Source organism: Argiope bruennichi, chromosome 5 (genome assembly GCF_947563725.1).
Source record: "Argiope bruennichi chromosome 5, qqArgBrue1.1, whole genome shotgun sequence".
Taxonomy (NCBI): domain Eukaryota; kingdom Metazoa; phylum Arthropoda; class Arachnida; order Araneae; family Araneidae; genus Argiope; species Argiope bruennichi.
Window position 1 is genome coordinate 124,071,960 of NC_079155.1, and position 26,181 is coordinate 124,098,140.

General features: G+C 28.7%; 1 protein-coding gene and 1 long non-coding RNA gene across 3 annotated transcripts in view; one reads left to right on the forward strand and one right to left on the reverse strand.

The window, feature by feature from the left end:
- Positions 1-675: 675 nt before the first annotated feature.
- LOC129969487 (bone morphogenetic protein 7-like) lies at positions 676-26,179 on the reverse strand. 2 transcript variants are annotated; one of them, XM_056084082.1, is made up of 8 exons: positions 26,106-26,179; positions 19,673-20,072; positions 10,800-11,029; positions 9,059-9,340; positions 7,978-8,178; positions 6,795-7,025; positions 4,385-4,539; positions 676-3,557 (listed from the first exon to the last, which is right to left on the reverse strand). In XM_056084082.1, exons 2-8 carry the CDS (start codon positions 19,933-19,935, stop codon positions 3,432-3,434), a joined length of 1,488 nt encoding a protein of 495 aa, XP_055940057.1. In that variant the 5' UTR covers positions 19,936-20,072; positions 26,106-26,179; the 3' UTR covers positions 676-3,431. The 2 variants fall into 2 exon arrangements, with proteins under 2 accessions (XP_055940057.1, XP_055940056.1); XM_056084081.1 differs by having other exon boundaries at positions 678-3,557; positions 6,795-7,028.
- The window catches only part of LOC129969488 (uncharacterized), a 38,442-nt gene continuing 29,651 nt past the window's right edge, over positions 17,391-26,181 (forward strand). The window contains exons 1-2 of the long non-coding RNA XR_008784522.1: positions 17,391-17,612; positions 24,767-24,896. This is a non-coding gene — a long non-coding RNA (uncharacterized LOC129969488). The remainder of the gene's footprint in view (positions 17,613-24,766; positions 24,897-26,181) is intronic.

The following is a 26,181-nucleotide window of genomic DNA, read 5'->3' on the forward strand; positions in this document are numbered from 1 at the left end:
TAAGAAATTGAAGGAAAAGAGTTAAACATACTGCGACATACCGTCTTCAAAAGAGTCGCAACTTGGCGCTATTAGCCGATTATCTTGTATGGTCGTTTTTAATCTGCACATGGGAATTTCTTTGTTGCCATCCTATAATTGATAAAAGCGATTTTTTTGACACATACATTAGCATTTATGTTTATATTATATTATATATATATATATATATATATATATATATATATATATATATATTGAAATTAAAGCAAAATTATATGAAAATAAAACTGGCATAATAAAAATTAAATTTATTGAATTTTAGAATGGTCTGTAATTGCCTTTTGTGCGATAGCATGATCCAAGGTTGCTTAGTAAAAATAAAATCTTAGCATTTCGATTCATTTAGTCATATAAAATCAACTAAAAATTTGAAAAAAAATTTCTTATTGGCCATTTATTCCCATAAACAAGCAAATTACACATAACATGCCAGTTTATAAACATAAATACACTTAAATAAAATAAAAGGATGAAAAAGAAAGAAAACGCAAATAAAAAACAAAATTTATTTAATACTTCATGTACAACGTGAAGGAAACAACAGACAAAAGCATTGTACAGAAAAAAAGCAGAATATTATACAACATTCGAGAATTCTCATATTTTTTAATTTTTTTTTACAAAAACTATATATGTTAAGTATGATAATGCAAACTAACATGTTAAAAAAAAGTAACCATTCATGTACATAAATTTGGTCTGAGTTAAAAATTATGTTAATATCATATTTTATAGATAAATAATCTTTCAAGACATGAATTTTAAAACTCAAAAAAAGTTTGAAACAGTGCAATGTATTGAAAAGAAAACAAGATAAAATCTTGCTTTAAAATAATTTTTTTAAAAGTGGGGATCAGAAAATGAAGTTTTTTTAATGAATTAGATTACATATGTTAGTGAAAATCTATGATTTTGATTAATGTTAACAAAATAAATATAAAAATAAATAAATGAATTTATTTTATTATGACTCAAAGACAAAACAAAACTTGCCTGAACTTGCATTAATGATGATATATTGTTAAAAAAAAATTGTTTGACTTCCTATATCAGTAATATCTAATACTAAACAAATTTCCATTTGAAGTAACTGCTACTCATTATTTATAACAATGATATAATTATTAAAATACTTTTATATCAAAGATTACTTGAATTATTGATTTAATCTGTTGATTACTACTTTAACTGACAATCCTTCAGAAAACGCTTTTGAATAATCTGAGCATTAAAATTCTAATTGTTGCAAGATTTAATTAAGCCTTAAAAAGTCATTATTCGCCATTAAAATGACAAATAATAATGAAGTGAATCCAATATACAATGCAACTTGACAATCACGATGACCAATAAAAGCATGAAAATGTTAAATCAATGAACAATTCAAGTTAACCCTAGAATACGAATGCATATCTCATATTATAAAATAGGCGTTGTAAAGTTCCACAAATGTGTGTATGTATTTCAGTGAAAAGTCATACATAATAGCTTCATTCAATTTACTTTTAAATATGATTCAAGGATTTCAGTTATGCACTTTCTTTTCATCAGAAATGATAAAATCGTTGAAGTTAGGCATAATTTTATTTTATTTAATACTGATTTTTTATATATTCATTAAACTGAAAATTCCTTTAAAACTTAAATATGTAATTTATGTTGATTATTTTTTTCCAACTCAGCCGTCTTAAAGGTATTTCCCTTAAAATTTATTTTCGTCAAGAAAAAAATTAGCAATCTTAATTTAATTAAAATGTATTAAAGTAATTAAAATGTATTTTTAAAAATGTAATTAGAATAATTATAAATAAACTTTAATAAAAGAAGGTATGTGATATCATTAAAAAAATATCTTTTATTTATTGACAAATGTTAAGAAATGTATGAATTTTAAGATCGCATTATTGAATGATATGATCTCATATGGTGGGAGAAAAAAAAAAGAAAAAAAACGTTATTAAACTCTTTCACGGGCTTAATAGATTGTAAAACAATCATGAAACACGAAAACTATAATTTTATAAGAAAATATAATTCGCACTCTCGCCTATTCAATTTATTTCATATTAGAAAATATTTTTACTACTTTTCGGCAATTAGACCACTGCAAGCATGAAATAATTCTTAGAAAAAAAAAGGATTCCGGAAGAAAAAACTACAGCTTTAGAAAGTTTATTTTAGTAGCGCTAATTCAGTGCTTTTTGTTTAATCGGGTGCAAGCAAAAGGTTGCCAAATGATTTAGACCTGCGCCAACTTGTGTAAATAACTAACTCTAGAACATTTTTTCGGCGTAAGTCTAAAATATTTGGCGACTTTTCGCTTGCGTCCGGGTAACAGAAAATTAAGCAATTCAGATGAAAGTTTATACTGACAGCTTATATAAAATTAATGCCAGTATTCTAGGGTTATACGCATCAAAAGAGAAAATGTTCAGTACCCGTAGAAGCGATATGAATACTCAAAACACAATAAAAAAATTAGTAATAATGATTCATAAAAACAATGCGATAAATTCACAAAAACTCAATGGAAACCGACACATAATTAATCTCTTTTCCAATCAATAACTGAACTTCCCAAAGTTAGAAATATTTTTTACCAGATCTTTATCTTGTATTATAGTATCTAATATTGTATTTATCTTGTATTATTTTATATACAACTTTAATACAGCAAAGACATTGTGTTTATGAATCTTTAAGCTTAAAATAAAGCAAAATGAATCTGGTTTCATAAAAGAAGATAAATTGTTATTTTTACATTATTATTGATGATGCACATCATTCATTTAAAATATACGAATCATGGCGAAATACAGATGTCAGAATATGCAACATGAAATGATATCTACTTAATGAATAAAGAATATCTTACAAAGCATAAATATACCTGGAATATCATACTTTCGGCTTCCAAATACTGTAACCCTGATGTAGTCACCAATTTTTACATACACAAAGTTTGTACTTAAAATTATTGCAATACGATTGATATCAACAAACTTTTCATCCCTACTCTGCACTCTATCGCTATTGCTATTGCAGTGGCACTCAAATGAGTTTCCAATAAACGTTATACATATAAACTAACCAATTGTTGACATCAATAAACATTGTACTTATGGCAACAAATGGTACCTTCTTTTCAGGGAAGTTTTTTTTCCCGTAAAATCTTATAAAGCAGCTTACAAATGAAAGCTCTGAAAAACAGTTCTCTTATGTACAGTATTAATATAAAATCTCAAACTCCGATAAACAGAAGTAAGGATTTTAAATAAGTTCAGATAGTCTTTTGTTGATGATGAGGTAGTCGTTGTATACATTGAAAACGCAGGAATACTCGAGTGAAGCACACTTCTGTACAGTTTGCGATTTCCGGCCTGAAATCGCTACGAAGCCCTGCAGCCGCAGTCCACAGGAACGAAATCTTCAAGGACAGTCTCCAACAGTTGGGTTTCTCCGTCGTACAGAATGACAGGTAAAGACTCACGCCTTGTAACTGTACAATCGGAACCCTAGAATTGACAGTACAAAGCAATTATTATGCACTTATCTTGGAAAACATTGCTAACACTGGCAAAACAATATTTAGCACAATATTGCACAATACAGTTCGTTATTATATACTCCATATACTGCTATGGATTGTTACAAAACGCGATTTGATTCACTAACTACCCTAATCTTTTCACCGGCCGAAACCGGATAATGAAAGTTCAATACTAATGGGTTATTTCAATTAAAGATTACTTTTTAATACATTCATCGAAAAGTACTTTTAAAAATTATCGTTTTTAAATTTATTCCACTTCAATTTTCAAATAGAATCATCAGTTTCGAAAAATTCTGCTTTGAAATCAAAATGAAACTCTAAAAACATGGCATCATTTAAAAGTTGGTAGCAGCTAAATGAATTACTATTTGAAGAAATTCGTTTATAAAAAAATGGATAAAACTGGATAGTTAAAATTTATATGAGATTAGTAAATAACACTCGATTAAGAAACATTGTTATGAATTCTAATTTTATTTATTATGATATAGAAGGATTTCTATTTTCTACATCAGACTACTCTTCAATCAAAAATTTTATATTTTGATGCTATTCTGTTTGCAATTCGTGAATGCACAAAAAGGGCCAATCGATGATTTATACACAAGTGCATGTGACGTAATATTTCTACTATGATTCTTGGTTGAGACTCATGGTTTTAGATTGCTTCCAACAGAAAAATTCTTCAGAATAAGACAAACGTATTGCACCACAAAAAAAAAGAAATCATACTTGAAATTTTACTACATTGAAATGAATTTTCATGTTGAAGGAAAATGACGCCCTTACCGGTGCTTTCCTCTTTAGTTTGAAAAGACGTGTGAACCAAGATGAAAAAAAGTATTCTCTGTTTTGGGGCGTGTTCACTTTTGGACCACATCCGCCGTCACAAAATGTCCACAACACTCCTTGGGGCCACAAAATATACTCGTCCAAACCAACATCTAAAAGAATCAAAAGATCATAAATCAAAACGGAGCTCTTATTATATTGTCTCTAAAATTAAATTTCTACACCGAAATTCTTAAGAACATTAGTTATGAATATGAATTAAGGAAAGAAGAAATCCATTAGTTCTTTGACATAGGCTAAACTGAATTTAAAAATTTGAAGGGAAGTTAGCTTATTTAGATCTTCATAAATAACCAATACTAAAACCGTATTTTCAAATAGGACAAAGTAAGCAATAGTTTGGGGGAAGGAAGGAAAACCGAGAACTCCAAATTTATTTTGAGGTATTTTTGGAAAATCTTTATGGAAACTTTGTATACAATATTTAAATTATATTAAACAAATTTTGTAATTTTTTTATCAATTCATTTAAATTACTTCCAAAATAAAATTTTAATTTTTTTCTTTACGAGATGATGAAATCAAATTTTTAAAGGGCACGCGCAATTACAATTTTCCTATTTGAATTTGTCATATCATTTATAATAAGCAGTAATATTCAAAATTGCTGACAACATTGAGAGTTTAATACAGCAATCAACATATCTTATCGATATTTCAGTATGAGTTATCTGTTATTATTTTCTCACATTTAATAAATTATTTTTTACATTAAAACTATTAATAAAACTATACTTTATAAATTAAACAGAAACATCTTGGCATTTTATTTTTTTCATAAACTCTCAATATCTTTTTAAGACAATTTCTTAAATATTTATTTTCAAAAGTAAAAATAAGAAAGTTGCTATTTCACGACTTTTATTTAAAAAAGCAGGGTAAAGTAAAGAGAAAAATTAGTTTGAAGCATGATTTCGCTTAGGAGTTAATTTCTTTATTATACAATGATCACTCACAATCAAATCTTATTTTACAATTATTATTTTTACATGCTTTAACAGTTATTTCGTCAGTAATTTCTACAATATTCGTAGTTCAAGTACTACTATTTGCTGTGAATTTCGTATATTTGTGCCAACATAGAGTATATATTTCTCCTATGTCGTTCTTGGAGTCCGTCAATAAGACAATATGTATGACTTTTATTTCTCTGATGATAACGATTTATTTTTCTGATGATAACGGCATTTTTCGGGGACATAATGTTCCTTTACTATACCACTGGAAGCTGACCGATATCCCTAACAAATTCATTTTTGAAACAAATAAAGTACAGTAAATAATGAAAAGAAATTCCCTTTTTGTATGAATCAGGTAACTTTCATATTATTAAGTTTTTCATATTATTTGTACAAATGTAGAATTTTATTCATATACGATACGTTACACAGTGCCAGCAGTATTGTCATATTGAAAATGAAACCATTGAAATCGTGTAAGTTACAAAAAATGAATCTACGCAAAAATTCTGGAGGAAGAATTCCAGATATGGAAGTCGAAGAAATCCAAATTAATCAAAAATTAAGATTGATAAATAACAAATGAAAATTCGAATAATCTTGTAGTATTAACCTATAGTATCAGTGATAGTGAAGAAGTTGAACTGTATAGCATTTGCAAGAACTTAAACAATTTATTAGAAAAAGCATAGAATTTATTTTATTTTAAAAAGAAGATTCATCTAAATGGAAAAAAAGAAGATCTGTAAAGGCATTAAAAAAATGCACTCCTTATGACAAAACTTTTAAAGATTGCTCCAGTCTCTGGCCTAACCAAAATTCAACAGTTTTTTCAAAAAAAAAAAAAAAAAAAAATCAAATTCTTCCCATATTTATTAAGCAGAAACAATAATCCTTTCAATTAATATTTGTTTCATTTTTCCCTTTCAACATGGGGCCGCAGTGGCCTGGTGATAAGGTCTCGGCTTCGGAACTTGAGGACCTAGGGCTCGAGACCCGGTTCCAGAGAAGAACCCCCGTGCAAGCAGGCCCAGCGTCAAACGCCCTCCTCTCCTCCCGCTGGTGCGGCGCAGAAACCTAGAGAGTGGGGCGGCGGCTTAAGTGCCGTCTTCATCATCTGAGCACAGCTCAAAATTACCGTCCGTCCCAAAATAGTCTTAGTGTTGCTTTAAAATGGGACATTAATATAACTAAAATATACCCTTTTAATATATTAAGCTTTTTTTAAAAATTCTGCTTCCTTTCTTAATTTGAAGATTTAAGCACAGGGCTATTCCATAAAAAATTAACTTTTTGTTAAGTTTTTACAATATTATCTACTGTTATCACATTGTATAGACCAATTGTATCTGCTATTGAAGAACTAATCATCAGATATTAAGTAGTACCTGCAAATGAAACATATTCGAGCTCTTTTCTGCATGTGTTTTCCGTCGACCTCTTCCTCACCACCCTCTCTTTGAGGCTCTCTTCCAAAGATTCGAACTCGCCCAGGTCCCGGGGCAGTTCGGCGGTCCTCAGGTCCAAAGTTGGGTAGGTTTCATTGTCGAAAATGGAGGATTCGTTCTTGCCGATCTCTCTGTGCATCTCCATGATGTTGGGGAAAGGGGGATCTCGCGCTGCTGAAAAAAACGAGTCGTTAGAAAATCCACGCCCAAGTTATAACAATCACTATTTACGAAAAACATTTATTTTTTTTTTCTTGTTGAAACAACTGTGATATAAAATATTTTGACACATTAAATTCACAAAACCAATAGTAAATAATTTAACTAGAAATTTACAAATTATATAAATTCTTAAAATATGTATTAAGCATATAAGAGGAAAACCATAAGCAAAGAAAAGGTCGAAGCCGTACAGTCAACCGTCTTATTCTTCCTTCCGAAATTCAAAAGGAATTTTATTCACAAGTAAAATTTAATAACTGATAGAAAATTTAGGATATATAAAAAGAATGATTTTTTTTTTTTAATTATAGGTACTTCTTTCTTGAAATAGTATAATTTTTATAAATATTCTTAAATAAAATCTCATACGAATGCGAAAAATAGAATGCGTTGTCTGCGTACGAAAATTTAAAGAAAACATGTTTCAAGAAAGAGACAAAAACTCTTTCTTGCTATCATAAGAGCTCCTGTTAGATTCATTGTTAAAAGATAATTTATAACCTTTCGATATTTCGAACCTATATAAATTATATGCTCCTGTAAACAGTAAAATGCCCTTTATTTTATTAGACTAAAATTGAAAAATCAATTTTTTAAAGTAGAGATGCACCCATTTTCTTTCAAAATTTGAAACACTTCAAAATTCTACTAACAAATCAACTCGCTTCATTTCAACCATCTAGTTATTTTAGTAATCATGTTCTCGTAAGACTAGAGAAAAGTATAGACAGACTTTCCACTGAGGAGACTTCGATAGATATCTCCAAATTTGAAGAAACGCCGTCATACCAAATCTCATGCCCACAGCTTGTTCCTTGCGTTCTCTAGCTACAATATAGATAAACCGATCGATATAAATATCAAATAATAAAATATAATTATCAAAGGCCAGAATACTCACGGACTTCAGAAGAACAATTCATATTCTGAAAATACAGATTTGGATTGAGCTTGTTTCCAAAAGCATCTTCTACTTCGACATCCAGTCCGTAATTCTTGCTGGAATGACGGTACCAGAAGTTGAGAGAGGTGATCACATTAAATTCGACCCATCCTTTGAAATCGACCGAAATTGTTCTGGAGTCGACCAACCGTTTCTTTTCTAAAAGCGAAAGTAGTAAGTTATTTAATCGGCAGAATGTTAACAGAGCTCACTAAATATGTAATATTTAAATCCAAAAATTCAAATTTTCGTTAGTTTTAAATTTTTAAAAAATTTTTAAGATTTAAAATAAAATTTTAAATAATAATAAAATGTTAATTTTTTAAAAAAAATTTTTTTAAAGATTTTAAATGCAGCCAATTTTCTATGAAACACTTATTGTCTTTTATATCTGAAATTGAAGTTATTTTAAACAAGTTAACAACATAAAATTTTCCAAATATGACCACCCTTATTAACTTAATTTTTAGACTGATGCATCTCATTCATTTCAATCAAAACTAAAGCTTTATATAAAAGAAGACGATCTAAAATATAGTTTATGTTTCACTGAATAAAAAAGCACAAAGTATGATATCAAGCACATATTTTAGTATTTTTTAATATCATTTACAGATCTTCAATAATAAATTAAATGCATTTGTATATTTTTGAGCAACTCCATCTTAGAACTAACAATTAAATGGAATATAAATGTAAAATAAAAGATAATTTTAAATCAATTTTCATAAAACGAGAAATTTAAAATATTTGCTCCAAATTTCAGTATGCCAATTTGTGTGCAAAAATTACATAAAGGAAGAAATTTCTAAGCCTTCCTATTTCAAGTTTCAAAATAGATTTAAAGATAAATCAAGATTCGTAACACAATAGGTACTCGCAAAGTAAGATTTCTGAAACTCTTTAACTAATTAAATAATTCCTTAAGAAATTCTTAAGAATTTCTTATCTCCTTAAGAATCGGTATTATTTTACATGAATATAAAATTTAAAAAAACTAATTGATATTTATCTCTTAATAAGATAAATGAAAACTCACCTCTCTTATTGGTTCTCAAGGGTTTGGAATATTGATATATATTCACATTAATAGAATTGGCAGCTCGTACATTCATCAGACTTTCTAAGAGATTATATCTAGGTCTGTTGCTAGCAAATCCCACATAATTGGGATCAACATTGCCTGTTATTTTGTACAGCCTCAACTTCGCCGTCATGATTGTTATATTTGTGCTGTACTTATTGAAAGGGACATCGTACAAGATTCTGAATGTCCCCGGTTGCTCCCAGGACACTTTATCTGTGTTGTTGGGTACGGAACCTGCAAAAATTAAAGATTTGATTCATCAAACTCTAGAATTTATTAATCCTTGCAATACCTTAACTAATTTAACCGAAAAATATTTTCATATTATCTATTGAAATTGTACAAAAAAAGTATCTTGAGATATGTGACTAATATGGAATGATTTTTTTAAAACTCACTCTAAAATAATTGCATTTTAGTTAAAACTATAATTTAAAAAAAATATATGAAACCAAAATATCTGTAAAATGATGATTTTTTTTTAAATTGGGTAAAAAAAGGCTTTTATGGTTTATAAGAGGTATAAAGCAAAAGTATTTTAGTTCAGAGGTTTACCGAATGATTTGCTTAAAAGTTTGTAGATATTTTAAGAAATATATATCCTAGTTTTTGAATTTACCCTTTAAAGAGCCATTTTTTTCTAGTCATATTATGTTAAAATATTTTGAGGCTTGAAATTAGAATAAGAAAAGGGTTTCATTTAGCTTATTAGATAAATTTAATTTGATTAATTAATTACTTTTGTTAATTAATAATTAAGTACAAATCAAGGCATATCATTTTGTGTGAGATAAAGAACTGAAGCATCTAAGTTTCTGTCTTTCTAAAAAAATATGTCAGAACTTATGCCAACCTACATAATTTCATACAAAGATTGATAAATTTGGTGGGAAACATACTTCCCACGGCTCTAGAAAGGGTTGAAGAAAGAGTAAACGGCATTCCAATCCATTCTTTAAATATTGGGGTTCATCTGATAAATAACGAGACATTTTCAATTTTATTCGCATTTTGAAGCATTTAAACAACTATAGAATATTTCTAAAATGAATAGGTTACTTAGTCTCTAGTTCAGGAACTGCAGAATATATTGAGGAGTTATTCCAAATCTGAACAAAAAATACTCATTAGAGTTTGATTTATGAGACTTTTCATAAGAAAATTTTACCAGATATTAGCATTTAAGAAAATGCCTTTTAAAGATATAAAATAGCATCCAAACATATATATAAATGCAAATTAAAAATCAGCGTAACTTTGCAAAAAATGTACAAAAGATGGACTAAAACGATTTTATAAACAAAACTGTCAAAACATTAATAATATTAAATAAAAAAATTTCATATTTTTGAAAAAAAAATCGACTTTTTAATGAAGTTATCTACCTTAGTGCTGATTTCATTCCCTCAGTTATATTCATTGCAATGAATTGATTAAATAACTAATTATATCCCTTCTTGAATTTAAGACTGCATTTCGCACATTCTGTATTTTTTTTTTTTTTTACAGTTTAGCTATATCTTAACAATACAAATAAAAACCTGAAAACATCAAAAGTGTAAGCAAAAGCCTAAAATGTGCTTATTCTCTGTCATTATGGACAATTTAGAATTAACAATGATCAACGATTGGGTAATCGTTTATGGAAAAAAATTTATATTTTTAAAATCCAAGAAGAAAGTTTTTAACTTACAAGAAGGATAAAAGCTTTGCAACCACTGTATAGTGTTGAAATGGACGTTTCCTGCTGGTAAACTGTCTGCTTGGGAGTTGTGATATTGAAGCCTCTCCATAAACATCGAAATCCTCATCTGCTCATCTTCTGAAAATATTGTCGAGGGAGCTGAAATATTTGGCTCGCGGTTCATGTGGAGACTGGAAAGAATCTGATTTCTGATGACAGTCAATCTTTCTTGTCTTTTCCTAAAAAGAAAATTTCAGTGCTATTAAAATACCTAACAGAATACTAACTCCCGTAACTTCACGTAGCTCCTGAATAATATGTTTACGCTTGCTTCTCATAGATAAGTTTCTTATCATAAGAGTTCCTGCTATGACAGATATCATTTGAATGAGAAACTACTTGAAATTTTCAACAGTTCATTTATTGATACTTTGAATAGATTGGTTTTTTTAAGTGCATCATTTTCCTGTTTATCATCCACTTAACCCTATCAGTGTTTACTCTTTCGTCGAGTTATTAAACTCTCATGAAAAGATGCACCTTGTAAAAGAATAGTGCGATTGTGTTAAGTGAAAACACCAACCGAAAGATAAATATTTTTATTTACTAAGTTTTAAACGATCTCTAAAATAGAATGTGATGTTTGGTTGTTATGCAGACTTTTTTTTCGAAATGGATTTAAGAAAAATATGGCCGAATCGGCTGTCGATGTTTTAAAAGAAGAAGCAAATGCATAGAACCGAAAAGAAAATTCAGTTTGAAAATAGTGATAGTGAAAATTCATATCATAGACCTAATCTGGAACTGCTGATATAATTAAGTTTAGTTATAGATTATGCACTGAAGGAGAGCTGTGAAGCGATTGCATGTAAAGATGAATATTTCATTATTCATAAATAATCAAAAGAAGCTTATAGAATTGTAAATGATGTAATTGTTATATGTAGAATTGTAAATGTAAATGATGTAGTCATTATTAAGGCTAACTGGTTTGGCTATTATTAATAATGACCGGTCATTATTAATACTAACCAGTTTGGTTATTATTAATAATGACAGATAATTATTAATACTAACTGGTCATTATTAATACTAACAGGCTTGGTTATAATTAATACTAACCGGTTTGGTCATTATTAATAATGACTGGTAATTAGTAATACTAACAGGCTTAGTTATGGTTATTATTAATAATTACATCTTAGTATTAATAATAACCAATTATTCACACTGACCATAACATTTATACAAATAATAATTGCACAGAGTAAGTTCTTTAATGGATTCTTATTAAGATGCTGATCTCGCCTTACTAACAGTGCTCTTGAATTAAAAAAAAAAACATTTTAAAACATTTCTGATGAAGAGTGACCTTCAAATAAGTATAAAATAATTAACTCCACAAGTAAGATTAGGTAAGATTTGGGTAAGATTTTGTAGAGTGATTAATACACCCTTCATATCCAAAGCAGCTCCGACATCACTTCCAGATGTCTTTCAGCGATAACAACATCTCGTGCATTTTGTAAGAAGTCTGTACTAACATTATATAAAAATGTGCCGCGAGTATCATTCAGACGAATTGACGGCATGCGCTTTGATGTCTAAAAATAACCGCCGAATCCACTCCACGCGTCTAGCCGCGAGAGTTAAAAAATTTTTATCCGGAAAACTTACGGAAATGATATTTGAACCTTTTGTTTTGCTCTCCTCTTCTTTTGGCGGGGTTAGTGTTGACAATGTTCTCTACCGCGCTCCATTTCGGAGTAATTAAAAAAGATAAAAAGGGTCTTGCTTCTCTCTTTCACTTCAGTGTTCCCATCGAATGGTGTGTCTGATGCAACAGTTCGTCAGAAAAGAGATCTATCCTTGCCGAGCAGATCTTGTCGAAAACACGCAAAAAACAGTCTAAGGTTCGTGCCAAATGGCCGTGGTTTCTTTTCAAGAGGAGTTTTTCTTTTATGGGCTTTCGAATGCGTTCTCATCAAGTCACCGGAAAGGGACGAAAAAAATGCTCTCCGGGGATGAAAAAAAAAAATATAAAAAAAGCATGGATCCGTCGCTGTTGTTTTGCGGTGTGTTTTTAGCTGCTAGACTTGCCTTTCTTTCCAAGATCAGTTCTGCGAATTTTCTTGGCTTCTGAGGACACCAACGACGTAAGAGACGACTTTCGCAGAAGTAACAGGAGGTATGCAGCAGCTGCATTTCTGGAAAAGGTTTGCAAAGCACAAGAACCTCAATGATATTGATTAAAGTCACAGTCATAAAAAAACTGCTGGTTGATTCCAGATGACAAGGTCTACCGGCAATTCTTGATGCAATCAATGTTGGTCCTCTAAATTTAGACTGCAGCTGGGAATTTTCACTAACATTCCAAGGGAGTGTCATAGCCTCCACATAACATATTTCGGCAAGCAAGTGAAGCTAATTTACCATGTATGTCATAAATGAAAGCTCCTGAAGGTTATTTTTATCTAAAAAAAAAACTTTTCACTTTCTGTCTAGAACTAATCAATCTTGTTTCGTGTTCTTATAGAATTTCAGATCAGTTTTACTTTATTTCTATTAATTAATAACAGAGTTTTCAGACTTCATACTGATGGGGCTTCTCACATTAAAAACAACTTCTAATAAAATGTTAATGAATGAAAGTAGTAAATACTAAAAAAGTCAGTGTGTACATCGAAATATTGAGCTTCATTAATGTAAAAATATGTATCCAATGTTCTGAAACGGAGACTAAATGAATTATTAGTCTCCTGTTTCAGAATATAGTTATTATATTTCAAATTTCGTACATTTATATGTGTAAAAGAAAAACTTAAAAAAAATCCTTAATTTGAACAGAAGTTTTAAGGACTAGTGATTTTTAAAATTAAGTCACACTGCTCGATTTTTAAAATAATACATTCAACTAAACAGTTGTCTAATTAAAGCAAATATTTCCTACATCTCAACTTCTTAACAGTTATAATACTAATAATATAATCTGTAGGATTCTTAATTCTTGAAAGCTTCTAAATTCTTAAATACCCAATGTAAACAATTTTAACTAAACTATTTGTGAATTGTTAACGAAAAAAAAACATTTCTAATTTTTATATCTATAAGTACTAGAATATTCATTGAAAGCATCAAAATTTCATTATTGTTTTTCAATATTCTACAGCTACATTTCTGAAACATTGAATATATAAAAACGACAAATTTCTCATTTTTAACTTGATTGTGTGTTGTAGAAATAAATTGAGCAATTCTTTCATGATTTTCCAATATTATATTGTTTATAAAAATATTTTTTAATTAACAATTTGCAAATAAAAAATGAACATCAGATAGTTATTTGTTTTGATATAATTTGACCTACAGAAGTATGGATTTAAAGTAAAAAAAATTAAAAATGGCTAGCTTAACAAACGATGTTTCTCAACACGAATGATGAGGAGTCATTACGCTGTATTTTCCTGTATCGGTGTGTATTCGGCGCTTGTTGGAAGAAAGCCTTTATATTTGTATGGAAATAGTTTTGGCCTGATACTGTTGTCAAACGCGAACTCTGAAAAGCTTGTGCTTGTTGGGTCTAAAATCGATGAAATGCTATTCATTGATATCGCTGCTATCGATGCATAACAACGATATCGATAAGCTAGTGGAAGAACATAGCCAGTACTACCGAAAAGCTGAAGGAGCTTCATTCTGTGTCCCAACAAAAAGCCATGGAGTAGAATTTGTCGGGAGTTGAAGATGTAATATAAGCAACAACGCAATAATCTTGTAGTAAAATGAGGGAGAAACTAAAAGCATGGGAAATTATTACAACAGAAGCAACACCCTGATAAGGCAGTATAGCTAAGAGTACTTCAAATCCATTTAAGGGCAATGCTGTATCTCATTTTCTCCAAATTTCGTAGCGCATCTAAATACAAATACTTTTAATCAATTTTCTAATAAAAACAGCATGCATTATAAATTACCTTATTATAAATTTGGTAGAGAATTGTTTTCGGGAATGTGACGCATTGTCTAATTTTACAAGGATTTGGATTCTTATAGGGAGGAAAAAAATTGGTGCACTCAACAAGTGTTTCGTATTACGAATTCGGGAATGAATTATATTTGTTAAATGAGGCTCCACAGTATATAATGATAAGACTGTTTCTTTAATTTGAAACGATGAGTACATGGGGAAAGTGAACTAAGACCGTCCTCCTCCATTTCCCAAGGCAATCACAGTTCGAAAATAAGTTGAGAGTTTCAAGAAAACATGAAGGTTTGATTAACTGTCTGAGAACTTGACCAACAGAACTTTAAATGAGGTTGAATCTTGTATGTTGAGAAATTTCGTCCAATGTGAGTTTCTATAGTAAGAAATGTTTTTACAGAACAATGGTCTGTCATGTCATTTACAATAAAGGGAGTCATTATATAAGTTAAAGTGATTCTAAAGTCTTGCCATTATTATCATTTTGGAAATAAGCCTTGCGACAAAGGCATCTTCTCCATTTCTTGTCTACAGTGTAACAAACAGTATTAATGCTTAGGATGTTTCGGATGTCTCAGAAGAAATGGAAGCATTACTTTGGATGTTATTTGAAGCTGTTTGCTGTGAAGTATTTTTAAGGTGCGAAATAATATCATCGGGAGAAATCCATTCTGCAGAGGGACTGTTTTCTGTGTTTATTTTGCAAATTGATTCACCAGTCCATTTCAGACGATTTTTCAATGATCTGGAATCCCCATAAAAGAAATTTTCTGATTTAGTCTTATTAGAATATGGACTTCAGATATAATCAGATGGATAATTTTTGGAGAAGGATTTGAGATAGCTATGAAACTGTGAGGAAGAATTATAATGTCTTTCTCAGAAATAAGGTGGACGTCTAAAGCTTTGGTAATAGCCAAGGATTCTTCAATAAAAATGTAATTAAGGGTTTAAATTCTGAAAGGGTATTATTGAAAAGACGATAAACATGCAAGTGAAAAAGTTTAGATGACTTTTAGACACATCGGCTGAGATAATGAAATGATTCAGAAAATAATTCTGCATATATTCTTTGAATAAGATACTAATCTCAGATACAGAGATGTTTTGGAATTCAAATTCTATATCAAACATTCACAGGTTTTGAATTGACATTAAGGAACTCGAGCAACGTGACAACAGGACTGATGTTAGTTAGTATTAAGATAGTTGAAAGTATTCAATACAAATTTTTTATCTTTATTAATTAAGTATCCAATTGATGCGGATGTCCATTTTAAATAATGTGGAATTGAAGCCACTGGAGATTTGCTGATAAATAATTTGCATGCCGAAAGTTGAATTTTTTTAGGAGAGAATTTATTGTGATGCTGTTTTAGCAGAAATGTATTTGAAGTGTAGATAGGGGGCCTAAAGCCTCATTTAAAGCAAAAGGATTTTAAATTAAATATGACTGCTTTGTTATTCAACTATCATTTGCATCAGCTATTTTGATCAGTGTGAATTAGTGATAAGAATGGGTAATCAATTTTACTATTTTTACAAACTACTTTTTTCAGGGGCACTTACAGAGTTTATAACTTGAATAATTACATGAATATGTGATTGTTTATGCTTAATTTTTTTTTAAATATATTTTTTTAAGATTTAAAAAAAAAGTTTAGCTAAAACTTTTTTTTTCTTTTTTTTACACAGCCCTCTCAGTAAACTCTAATTTAAAACATGATTTCAGTCCTGAGAAATTAGTTGACTTAAAAAATTATTGAGGTCAAAATACTTTATATAATGTCAAAAAGTTAAACAGTATTTCACTGCTTATTAAAATTACATCCAGACTTGTATCGAGTTTGGTATAAATAAGTGGATTCATCGTTTCCATTTTTCATTATAATAGAAGGCGGGTATTGAATATACGAAATATTAATTTTGATAAGAAAATGGACAAATTTCAAAATGAAAATCATTTGACATCAGCTCTTGGTAACTAAGGTAAATGTATTTTCTAATGAGGGAAATATGATGAAAAGTTCTTTTACATCAAGGTATTTGGGTATTTGCTGTTCTTATAAATGGAGCAGACATTATTTTTCTTACCCAAAAGGTAACTGAAAATATTAAACCCATTAAAAAGAAGAACAAAATGACACACACACACAAAAAAAAAAATGTTTGAAAGAGGTCGCGAAAGGAGGATGAAGTAAACACTGCAAAAAATTGTCTGAGATATTTTCTACTGTATATCATTGTTTCATTCTGTTGAACATGTGTCCCAAACCGAGAAAGATGTGTTTACGCTGCCCGTGGATATTTATCGTTCAAAGCCTTCCTTTGAGGTGACGGATTAGCAAATGTCTCTCGAAGCGCATGTATATGGAAGACTTTTGCTAACAAAACAAAGAAAAAAAAGGAAATGCAACGACGTCGAAGAAAAATAGTAATAAACAAAAAAGAAAAGTACCTGGAAGAGGAAAGTGTCGCGCGCGGCGAGTAAAGAGGGGGTGAAAGAAAAAAAAAAGAAGTGCTGCGTAAGGCGGAGGAGACGAGCCAGACACAACAAGAGAAGTGGTTGTAAAAATAAGATGAAAGGGCGGAGACGTCCTCATCGCTCTCACAAAACGTCTGGCCCGCCGAAAAACACGTGTTCGCAGAGCCAGACTGTAACACTCGGGCCTTCTGGAGGGATGCCAAGGTTAATAGTAGCAGCAGGTTTGTCTCACCTACCTGATTTGCGACCAAATCATGGGAGGTGCGATCAATCGGTGAGTGACAGAATACACGCCGAGCCATTTATTACGTGAATGACCATTTTTAAAATTCTGAAGTTTCTCTATCCTAATTAGGTCAGTGCTCTTTGATAGTTGCTTTTTATTGACGAGTTTTGTAGTTTTCGAAGCCAGAATTGACAATGCTAGGGAACATTTTTACGAATTGTACTCAATAATGAAATTAGGAACCTACACGTGAATGTAATTTATCTAGATATAAAAATACTCCTTGTCATAAAAATTGATCCAACACGAACTCATAACACCTGTTATTTTTTTAAATAATTTTTTTTTCCTCCATATGTAATATATTGCAAAAATAGTGACAAATTTATTAAAATAGTTACTATTTATATAACTTCTTCCGCGTAATAATATGACCTAATTCCAATGAATTATTAGATCTTACATTTATTATGAATCATTTATTTGATATTATATAAATATATGAGAAAATATTAGCATATTAATATGTAATGTTAGAGCGTATGATTTTTTCCCCCAAAAAAGTATAAAGAATTAAATTAATATCCAACTTCAAAACATATTCTTCCTTCATATTTCTTCTTTCATATTATCTATTAATTTCCTTATATTCGAAATAAATTAAACCAATAATTTTTAATTAAGATTTTAAAACAATTCTTTGAACTGTAATGGAATTCTGTTTTACATCCATGCATATCATCAGATTTTAAAATCTTATCTTTATTATCATTAAGTATTATGTTACGAAATTAAGAAGACAGAAAGAATTTTGATGCTTGTTTTCTAAATATTTCATTTTAAAAATAAAGTTTTCAAACAATAGTAGTTATATAAATTCGCATAATTTTAACGGTTTTTCCTTATATTAAATATATAATGCAAAAATATTTTAATTCGAAAAGAAGATAATTTTATATTTAAAATAAATATGACAACATTTTTCAGTGGTTACTATTTTTATTGATTTTTATTTACTCTATATTTTCTATTGTCTTCCATAAAGATATAAGATTTTTCAGTTTTTGATTATTTTTTATTGTGGAATAAATAATTAATATTGATTTTTCTACTTAAGTTCAATGATGATCAATTTCTATATTTAGTTTAATACTAAATTCGCCATTTCAAATAATAATGGCAAAAAATAATGATTATCAGAAATCTAGTTTTCATTTTATATTTACGTATATTAATTTTCCATAAATTAACAAAATAAAGAAAATGGCTCGAATTTTATTTATACAAATATTTAAATCTGTATTCTGTACGTTATGAAATATATAGCATTGATAATAAATACTAAAAATATTTATTAAAGCAATATATAGCATTGATAAATAAATATTAAAAATATTTATTAAAGCAATATACAGCATTAAATATGTAATATTGATAAATAAATATAAAAGAGCAATGAGTGTTATGAACGTTTTTCGGAGTTCTAACTGGCAGAAAATAAAGAAAGAAACTAGCGAGAGTATCCCCCCCCCACACACACAACAAAAACTTTCTTGTATACTCTCTAATAAAGACGAATTTTTTTTTTAGACGCATTTTTTCCCAACCGATTGAAAATAAAATTTGACATAGAACCAGAATTGCAGTCACAAAACCCTATATCATTTTGATGTATTTGTCTTTTCTTTTTTAAGTTATTGCATTTACATTCTTCTCAATCGCATGTACTGACAGACAGACATTCAACCCCTTGTTAGATTTGACTCAGAATTTGATAGGCCTCTATAATATAGAAGGCAAATCTGTGTATCGAATTTTATTCATGCAGCCCTTCCCGTTTTGTAGTTACCAAGTAAAATTGTATTTGAAGAGCCAGACAGACAGACTTCTTCCGGGTCAGTTTTACTCCAAATTCGACTAAAATTTGTAAGTTTGTTAAAATATATAAATTTCACCATACATAGAATTTCATCTGTCTAGCTTAAAGCGGTTTTTCAGTTATCTTCTTCACAGACAGACAGACATTTTCCAAAAATGGAGTTTTGGAATTCAAGGGGGTATGAAAATCTCCAACATCTCCAGTTCGAATGTTTTGACATTTACAATTTTCTCTATATTTCGAGAACATAGAAGTAAAAAAAAGCACATATAATAAGAAGAATAAACTAAATTTATAAACTTTATTTTACCTCTTTCTGTATTGGAGCTGCAAAGCGTGGGTCAAGTTATCACTTTCTATATCAGCCAAACTGGTGTTGGACAGTGTATATGAAGCATTAACAAGAGCTTCCACTTGCAAGTCAGCTGCAGATGATATGTTCAGGATTCTCACCAGTGATGATGGAGATTGTCGAAGGGCTTCTGGTAAAGAATTTTCAGGGGCTCCGTTGGATGTAGTCGACCAACTAGTCGTCAACATCAAACAGAAACACGTTAAACTCAAAAAAATCATGTTGCAACAGATGGCGATAACGATTTCAAATGGTCTAACTATCAGGTAATTAATTCACTTTGGAAAATAAAACTACCCTCAAGTCTGCAAAATGTCAATATATGAAATGCAGCCGGTAAGCTAAGTCCTTAAGAAACCTGAAATAGAGAAGATATTTCTTTTTATTATAAGGGAAAAAAATCGTCAATTATTTAACACATTTTCAGAAATAGAAATGGATACGTTATAAATGCAAAAGGTACTAAATATACGACGATTTTGATAACAACACATTTACATTCCATAATTATTTTTAATTAGCTAGAATTCCATTACTAAAACTCTAATATGAGATTTCGAGGGATAATTGAGACATTATTTCAAGCGTCATTTTCATTTCTTTATGATGTCCTTCATAAAATAATTTAGAGGTAAATTCATCAATATTTGTTCACTATGATTCCATAAAAAATAATGTTGAAACAACGGAAAACATTAAAGCATACAAAATTACTTCATATCTAACAAAATTTTACAGCATTTCTTTATTATATTTAAGAATATAAGAATATTTAAAGCAGCAATTTTTTTAAATTTATTTTTGAAATAAGTACCGATGCGCCTAGCATTCGTAGAATGAAATTATATCATTTATGAAGATCTTGTTATTATCTTGTATCTTGACGATTTTATTATTATTTTATGAAGATTTTGACATAAAAAATAAACTAATCATAAGTAATGCTCAAAATATGTATATTCCACACAAATTGTCCGAATAATTACATCTATGATGTAAGTATGAAGTTACATCTATGATGTGTGTATGAAGTTACATCTATGACATCTATGAATTACATCTATGATGTAAGTTTATATGAAATAGACAAGTCGTCTCCTTAATTGTTTCGGAGAAACAATATAATTATATAAGAATATAGTTTTCTCAAAGTTGGAATTCTATTTTCTCACAGTTAAGGTCTTTGACCGTGAAGACAATGCAGACACAGATGAAAGAAGTAGGAAAACAGGAAACAATGCTGAGGCTGAGAATCACGGGAAAACTACTTATGCTTCTAATAAGGCGATTAAGGCTTTGAAGGACTATTAACAAAGTGCTTGTGATTTCTGGCTACAATTCATGATATTCAGACAAAATCCGCTTTCTGGCGACAAAACTTCAAAAAGGCCGCCGTCTCAGGAGGTCTATGGACGAACAAAAATAGGGAATTTATGGTCATGAAAGGGATTTTTATTGTCTCTGTTCTTAGAGTTTAGCAAACTAGAAAAGAATAGTCGTTTCGTTGATGATACTTAACAAATTTCTGTACCTTAGTTGCTTCGTTTTGAAAATTATTGATTTATTTAAATTTAAAAAAATGTACAAAATTTAATAGCAGCAGAAAAGAATTAATAGATTAATGACTTCAAAACGAAATTTATTCATATATTTAAAGAAATCCTTTTTCAATATAAAATTTCCAATTGAAAATATTTAGGTTATTGATAAAATGACATTACTGCGTCTTGATATTCTTACTATTATAGTTACATCTATACTTCACAAATTTCAATCAAAAGAATTTGTGATTTTTTTTGTCTTTAAGGAGAAAAATAAATAAACAGGAATCTGATATTGAAGTACATTAAATTATTTTTTTTTAATTTTGTTACAAATATGTAAATGAAATCGGGAAAAATAAAAAATATCATTATGGAAATATATATCTAATGTAAAACACAAAACAAAATCAAAATTATATGTGGCAAAATAATAATGCATGAAATTTCTTTCCCTGTTTAACCATATGCCATTACAGCTCTTATCAAAATTTTTTCTTCTTAAAAATGTATTAGTAATTGTATAGTAATAAACAGCAAATTATACATGTTTTTCAATTTGTTATTTTTATTAAAATAGCTAAGAAATGTAGCTAACAAAAGTTAAGTATTTTATTTTAATCGATAACAAAGTAATGAAAATAATAATTTGTAATATATGAAGTTCTCATACCTAATGATAAAAATAAAACCATCGGTAATTCATTCTTTAAATTTTCACAATGAAATTTTAAAGTCATAAATTTCTTATAAGTGTGAGCTCTGCACCGGGATAATTCTTAAAACCACAACCAACTCAAACAATATTCAACATGAATTTAAGTGTCAAAATAGGTAGTTTCTCTTTTCTTTTACTCATGACTTTGAGGAAGTAGAAACTAATCAAGAAAATAAGAAACAAATTCAATTATAGACAATAATTTTGAGAAGAATCTTTTATGCAAATAGAAACCTCTAATGTGTTCAATTGTAACCATATATCAACCGTTACAATTGTATAATTGAAACAATACGACCATCATTGCAGATGAAGTTATGCAAGATGATGAAGATGAAGTTATGTAAGTTATCTTAGGAATTAATTTTTGCCTGCAAGTATTCTGGGATACGCCTCATGTTTAAAAAACAAATTTAAACTGTTTAACTAACAGTTTTTTTCAATCTATGAATATTTTAGAAGACATAGCAATTTAAATTTTGGGATAGATAGCTAGCGATTAAGAAAAAAAAAATTATAAATTCTCCCGAAGAATTCAAACATAAAATGATTTTCGTTCTTTTTTCTCTTCAAAAACCAATATTCAATTAAAAATTTTTGCATTTTAAATATAAAATATACGTAAAAAACGTTATGAATTTTTAAAAGCACCTAAATTATTCACTGAAAATATATGAGAATTTATAAATTCATTTTGTCAAGGTTCTTTAAACTAATTCCCTTTCCTTTAAGGCTAATCTGTAAAATCTGCATTTTTTCCCTAAATATTATTGAAGATATGATATTACTTAAATTGCAATAATTAGGAGAATATTTACGGTAATTTATGGAATGATATTATGAAACAATTTTAAATAATTAGAAGAATATTTTTAATCACGTCTCTTATTTACTTCTTAGTAATTTTACTGAAATTTTAAAACAGTTTGAATTTTGAAGCTATCACTGTGCCATTATGACAGGATTCTAAGCGACCGTTTCTCAACAAAAAGTTAAGAGACAGTTGGTAACGCTTTCAAGATGGGATTTCCCTTCATTTGGAAAGAGAAAGTACAGACAATTTGCTGTGGAAATAGTGATAATATTCACACGACCAGATCGATAACAGACAGTTAAAGTTATAGTAATTAATTTTTGAAAATGAATTAATATTAAATTCATGGGGGAAATCTAATTGATCCCTAACATATCACAGATATCTAACTATCTATGATCTTACAGATCACAGATATTTAACAAGTTTAATTTTTTAACTGAACTTGACTATATTATATAATAAGTTATTTGCTATTTTTTTTTTTTTTTTATTCAATTGCAAATTTATTCCCAACGTTATTTCTACTCCTTTTGTAGTATATGTTTCGGATGCACAAACTCTTATATCTTAAATTTCACATGTTTTTTTAATTTTGTATTTAAAAATTTTATAAGGACTGACTATATTAAACATAAAACTGTAAGAATACAGATTATTTACATAAACATTGTAACACTATAAATGAAAGATTTTTTCTTAAATGCGATTTTTCTTAAATATGATTATTATACAAATTTGACAAGAATAATACGAAATTAATTTTCTACAGTTAATCAAAATCAAATAAATTGCTTTATCACACGATAATGTTGAAATAAGAAACTTTCAACGACCAGCTTGGGCTTAACCGCTATATTCTGCTTACGTCCACTTTGAACTTACCTGCAGTCTGCAGAACACATCTTATTTTGATTAAACTGCAATATGCAATGCGCATTATGTGCTACACTAAACAATAACTTCAAAACCATTTATTTTAAACTTTATAAAGATATCATAAGCTATACAAAATTAAAGGAAATTAAAGTGAACTGATATACTTGCTGCATTTATAATTCAGACATAAATGACATACATCATCATTATTATGTTCATTTACGCATATTAAAATATATACCGATGCTGTTATATCAAAATTTTCTTTCCAAATTGACCAAAAAACTTATTGATGCAAGATATTTTACATCGGGTCTCAAAACGTTCTATGTAATATAACAAAATATCATATATTGCGAGTATTTCCATATATTGCATCATATTTCATTTTATTTTGTGTGTTCGACGTACAGCATTTCGATATAACCGTAACGATATATATAGTCTGGCAATTGCAAATAATTACAATATCTTGATAAGGGTGGGGAATATGAAATCATGAAAACTTGTATGATAACATCTACTTGAATTGCAACATTTATCATCATACAAGTGATATAACGCGTAATAGCATATCAGTTATTCGTTATATTATTAGCTTAATTTTTCGCGAAATCAAATAGAAATTGTTCACTATAAATTTTTATGTTATGCGGAATTTTATGGAAGAAGTTTAAATTAATATTTTAAAAAACATGACTATAGTAAAAATATAACCATTTTTTTAATCTTCAGAACAGCATATTATTAAATTTATTTTATCAAACGATTTTTCGTTTTAATAAATTTTGCTACATTTAAGATCTTCCGAATCCGTCGCAATTAATATGATTTAATATAATAGAATATACCATGAATGAAATTTTTCTTAAATGATTTGGTTCTCTGCAAAATTATTATTTGCTTTCTGCAATATTTGAAATACTGCATGCAATTATCTTGCTAAATGTCAACACAACTTTCAATGATTTCGAGTATAAATTCAACAGAATAAAATTAAAATAAAATGTTAAATTATCAATGATGATGTTATATTATGTCTAAAGTGTTAAGTAATACTTTAAAGGGGCACGTATAATAATCTTTCATAATTTATACAGAAATTATGGAAGCAGAATACCAATGATGAATGACTTTGACAGAATATCAATTACAATGACTTCTGCCACATTGCTGCATTTCCTCCAGGATCAAAACTGATGTCAGAAAAAATATGTTAACAAGAATTAGGTAATCATTTTCATTTAGAATACTGGACATGGATTTATATTAGCGTATTATATTTTATTACAGTATCTGCAATAATTTTATATCTATTTTAAGATTAGAACTTTTTAAAATTACATTTTCTTTTAAAATAACTGTTTTAAGTTTTGGATCTTAATCAAATGGAAATTGTGAGCCGTTAAAGAAATAGATAAAAACTAACATTTAGAATAGAATCAAAATTTAATTTTAAAAATATTGATTTAATAATACTAATTCGTTTAAGACAATCTTTGCCAAAATATATAGAAAAGCATGTAAATTCCTCCAAATTCACAGAAAATTGTAGCATTTGCCTGCTTTAATTACTTGCTTCCAAAAGTAAAACAGTTCATTTTTAAAAACAAAAATATAAAAAGAAACTATTATTTCCAAGTTTTCTAAATATAATGAATAAAAGAGTTTCCAAAAATAACTTAAGCAGGAAAAAGACATTTTACGTAGAAATTTTCATGACTCAAAGAAACAAATGAAAACATGAAAACAAAATGCACATCTCTATCTCTTCTTTAAACACACAAATATACATTTATCATAATAACATAAAAATAAATATCTTTAGAAATCTAAAAATTCATGCCTTGTAAAAGCGCTCGATTCCATTTCAAATATGCCTTACTGTATTATATAAAGATGCAAAAAAAAAAAAAAAAAATCAATGCCGCGACAATAAACACATTTAATTTGAATTTCAAATGAATTAATATTCTCTTAAAATCAATTGATTGAAACGAAAATGATATTTTATTCCTATTTATGAAAATACACTAAATACTCAAATTCTAAAATTTTTCAAATCAGATTTTTGATTTTCATTTTAGTTTTTTCAAGAACAAAAAATGAAATATATAATATATAATTGTCTTGGTCCTTATATTTGAAAAGCATTTAGAATTATCTTTATCCAATAATAAAAAAGGAAGCCACATAAATAAAAGAATTAAAATTACAAGTTTCTGATTGAGCCCCGCAGTTTTCCGTTTTCCATTTGGATTTTTAAGAATGAAGAAAATTCGAATTCCATTTGAAATATTCTAAACTTTTAATTCTTCTTTAAGAAAATTTTTTGAATACAGACTGTTCTTCTAATATATGAAAAGATCCTAAAACTTCCGAAATAACAAAAGCGAGCAAGCTTTTAGCAATTCTACAATGAAACTGCATAGTACTTACTTGTGACAAACTAACGAAACGCGAAAATTAGCCGCTCAGCTCACACAACATTTGACTTCGCCGCTTTCTGTAGGTA